Raw genomic sequence first — 4,323 nt, 5'->3', positions numbered from 1 at the left:
GGACGTGAGGCAGGCTGTAGATGTACAAAGCTAAAATGGCCAATGGACCCCTTCAAGCCCTGCAAATAACATTGTGAAAAGGATTACTACATTTTCTCCTTAAGTATGACCTCAGACCTCTGCCCTAACTCTCTGCCGTCTAAAATATACATTGTCCACTCTCCATCCTTGCACTTTCCAGAATTAAAAAAAAACTTTTTTTATTTAGATGCAAGTGTTTTGTTGAAGTAAAACATAAATCCAGGAAAACACACAAAACATAGGTTCACAAATCTATAAGCTCGGTGAATTTGCAAAAGAAACAAACATGACGGGCAGCCAGAAACTTGCTGCTGAACGGTGACTGTCCGTCTGAGGGCAACACTCTTCTGCCTGGGAACGTTATAGATAATTTTCTTTAGCTTCAGATAACCGGAAGCACCGGGTAGGTGTTCTTGCTCCCCTCAACTTCATGTTCTCCTCGTGTGACTCGCCCACGAGGGTCGTTGTATACTAATGAATATTTTATGCTGTATTATTCTTAACAGTACTGCATGTAGGTGGCAGTCCTGTAGGTACTTCTCTATTCTAAACGGAATGAGTCTGGGAACCCAGAGTTTAAAAGAATAACCTCCAGGATTAAACAGCAAGGATGCACTGAGTCGTGCTAAAACTCCCCGAATTGACAAGTGTGTGACGACGACAAGCACACGGTCACGAGCGTCTTTGAAACATCATACTTGTTTTTATTTAATTTAAGAAAAGGCAGTATGTGCACAATGCTCATTTTCTTTCTTTTAGCCACCTTCAACGAGAGCCCAGAGAGTGTGGTCCTGCTCTCCGAACGGAAACTGTGAAAACACAGAGCTAAATTCAATTAGAAAATCCTGGTATTCGGCAGGACCAAATTTCCCTTCCTTCCTATTTTCCCATCCCACAGTCTATCACCTGGAGTAATTAAGACCAGGGACGTATCGTCTTCGCTGGATTAACCTTAACTAAATCGTGTTCATTCAACATGTGCCCTTTTGATTAGTCCGAGCAAGGCCTGCTGTCTGGGATACACCCACCTTGTAATTCTACACAGTTAATTAATTTCAGATGAATAGTGAGAGGGCTAAGCTAAATTCCCCTATTAATAAACCATACATCCTTATGTGTGGCAGAATAGCCCGAGCATCCTCCTTTATCTCCTTGCCTTGAAAGGCTAAGTTGAGATTAGAGGTGGGTATGACCCACACACAACTAATACACACAGCTGTGATTGTGCACGGTTGGTGAGAGGGGTCCCCGAACTGCTTCATTACTGTTAAGAATTTAAGAACCGTTGGCAACGTACCCTTTCTCTGGCAAGCATAATTTAGAGTGTCCTTCTCCCCCTGGACCTCGGTATTTAATTTTATTGGCACATATTTCCGGTTTACGTATAGATTATTGGTTATGAAAGTTCAATACTAACACGACTGTTTTTCTGATCTCAAATACACTCCTCAGGAGCAAAACATCATTAGTGGTCTGAAAGCTTTTCTGATAAATGGTTTGAAGTTATTTAACCTTCAAATTTAATAGCTCCCAAAAAATATAACAAAATATTGCCCTCATGGGCAGGCATCTCTGACAGCAAAGAAAATTATTATTATTTTCCTTAGAATAAAACAAATCTCAATGTGCTATAATTTACCTCCCATTAGAAAGTCATAGATCTAGATTTACAGCCTGTCCCTCAAGCCAGAAAATTTATGTATCTAGTTTTTAGTGACTTAAAAGCTACTAGCTCTCTGCCTAATTGTACGTAGTAAAGTTTCCCTGTAGCTTTTACAGACCAGGAGCCAACCCCATCAGGTCAGTTACAGTCAGGGAGTTTCAGATACTGAGTAAAACCTACATGGCCGCTGGCTTCACGTGCTGGCTCAAAAGGGGTAATAGTTGCTAGAACTAAATGCCTGTCTTGACACAACCTAATTTACGTCTTTTAGCAGGGCTTTAAAAGGTCTCTGATTTTTGTGTAGAAAATCATTATGAAACCATATAGACAACTCACCAATATCTTCAGAGATTAAGACCAGGATATTCTAATTCTATTTCCTAGATTTTGTTCCAAAATGACTTTGTAAGAAGTACCTGCGTGGCTGTCAGAATTCCGAAACTTTAGAATATTTAACACCAAAATCTGTGTGCTCTATGTTTCAACAGACACGAATTTCCTAGCTATTAAATATTCCTACAAGTTTAATAAGAATAATCTCTAATAATTCACCGTTAAATCAACAGACTGTAGACTTTACATATTGTTTTACTAAATGCTTATTTGTGAACTTTCTCAAAATGGCGAAGGCAATTGATTAATTGAGTGCATATATTAAATAATTAGAACTGATGACATGCATGCTGATAGACACATCGTTTTCCTGGGCCATTGGGGGGATGCCTGGTCAGGATTGCACTTATGTCCTCCCTGCGAGGCTGGCCTCACAGGCGGTTTCACTCAGGAAACTCCTGTCCGCCTCCCCTAAAACCAGATCCTTCATTTGACCCTTTAGAGGAACACAAACCCAAGTAATCTGAATCAGCCCACACCTGCACCAGCTTCCAACATAGCCTAATGTACACAGCACTCTCACTCCGGAGCACTCCACGGCGCTCAAAGGACAATTTATTCCCCTAAGGACCAAAACACAGACAACGCTGTTTGTTTTCTTTGGGGTTCCAGGAAAGCCGAGCTAGGTCCTGAAAGGGAAGCTAAGCTTGGCGCTTTGTGATTCAGATTTACTATGCAAATCAATACCTATTTTTCCCCGTGATTGAGTGAAGTATTCACTCAGTGGGACTTTAGCCTTCCTTTCGATTGGTTCTGTTTTGCCGGTTTTGCTGCACAAGCACAAACCTTAGAGTGTTGTTTAAGGTGCTGTTTAAAGCATCAGCAAGAGTTCCCTCAGAGGGAAAGTCACCGTACACCCCTGGCTGTTTGCTGTAAGAAAATCTTTCAGCTTAATTTTGCACTTTGAACAAAAAAAAAATATGAAAGGTCCTGAGACCGTCTGCGCAGTGCCCAGCCGTGTCCAGCGCTCTCCTCACCAGCATTTAATTGTCATGTGCCTCTTGCTCGTGTTGACCTTTTAAAATGAGACTTACGCCAATAAATTCAAGTTCTTGCTCTTGCTTACGACCAGCTTCCGGGTCCTGCCAGGTCTGCAGAAAGGAATGGTGTGGATAGCCCTTCGCTATGTACTATGAGGCTGTTCATCACTGTTAGCCTCGCTCTTTGGGCTGTCCCCTCTCCAGACCAGCCAAATAGGTCTCCGATCTAATGCGGGTCGCCTGGGGCCAGTTCTCTCTCCAGCTATCGAAATGTCCTAACCCCCTCTGCTGCTGGGAGCCCGTCTGAAATTGTCTGAAGCCAGTGGCATTTCCGCGCAGAAGGAAAGGCGAGCCGGCGACGTGGGCGCAGGTGCGGGGGAGCGGCTCAGCCAGCGCCCCGGAACAGCGCGGCCCCCGCAGGGTGTGGAGCCCGCCTGGCGTCCGTGGCTCCGGGTGGGCTGCAGGAGAGCGGAGGCCGGGGATCTGCCGCGGTAGGTGCCTCGGGTCGGATCCCCGCTCTCAGTGCCGCTCGGGCTGGGAGGGAAGAGGGGACTCTCGGGCTCGGCGGGGGCTCAGGGAACTCTGGCTTGGCGGCTGCGGACGGCGGAATAGAACCTAGAGACGCCGGGCGCCGGCGGACGAATGCTGTGAAACCAGTGCTGGAGGCAGTCACCCACCCTAGGGTCCGGCCCCGCCGCTGAGCGATTCCCGAAGAGGCAGAGAAGGGACACCAGGCCCTGGGGCGGGGGTGGTGCAAGGTCCTGCGGCGGACGCGGGCTGTCCCCAGTGTTTGTGCAGCTGGGATCTCGGCCACCCCCCTGGGTGACCCGAGTGGCACCGGCGGGGGTGGGCCAAGGGAGGGCGAGAAAGAAGGGTAGGGCGACCAAGAGGTGGTGAGTGTAAAGGCCCAGGCTGGGGGTGGGGAGTACGGATCGTTGGGGTCACTGGGAGTCACCCTCCGGGCAGACCAAACAGGGTAGGCGCGCTCGGCACCCTTTTTCCCAGCTTCCCAGAAAGCCCTCTGGCTGCGGACCCGAGTGTAGAGAGGTTCCCATGGTTTCTGGCGACTGGGCAGTTTCGTTGCGCCCATCTGCCTGCCCCGGGCTCCACCTCTTGGTAGCCTGGGGCTCACAAAGTTCAAGACACCGTCATCTGCTCTGCAGTCTCGGTATCAAGCTCCACGCTGTCGCGCCCAAGCTCCCAGGTCTGGAGTGACTCGGTGACCGGCCGCCCTGGCCCTGCGCTGGGCGAGCCAAGCCTCCAAGC

General features: G+C 48.0%; 1 protein-coding gene across 1 annotated transcript in view; it reads left to right on the top strand.

Annotated features, from left to right (window-relative positions):
• The first annotated feature begins 307 nt into the window (after positions 1–307).
• Positions 308–4,323, top strand: part of LOC120103470 (uncharacterized) — a 23,537-nt gene continuing 19,521 nt past the window's right edge. Inside the window, exons 1-2 of the mRNA XM_087555186.1 lie at positions 308–339; positions 3,377–3,548. Of these exons, the coding sequence (XP_087411312.1) occupies positions 308–339; positions 3,377–3,548 (204 nt within the window). The remainder of the gene's footprint in view (positions 340–3,376; positions 3,549–4,323) is intronic.

Source organism: Rattus norvegicus, chromosome 6, assembly GCF_021556685.1.
Source record: "Rattus norvegicus strain SHRSP/BbbUtx chromosome 6, alternate assembly SHRSP_T2T, whole genome shotgun sequence".
NCBI lineage: Eukaryota > Metazoa > Chordata > Mammalia > Rodentia > Muridae > Rattus > Rattus norvegicus.
Note: the sequence above shows the minus strand (reverse complement) of the source record. Positions and strands in the feature narration are given on the sequence as shown.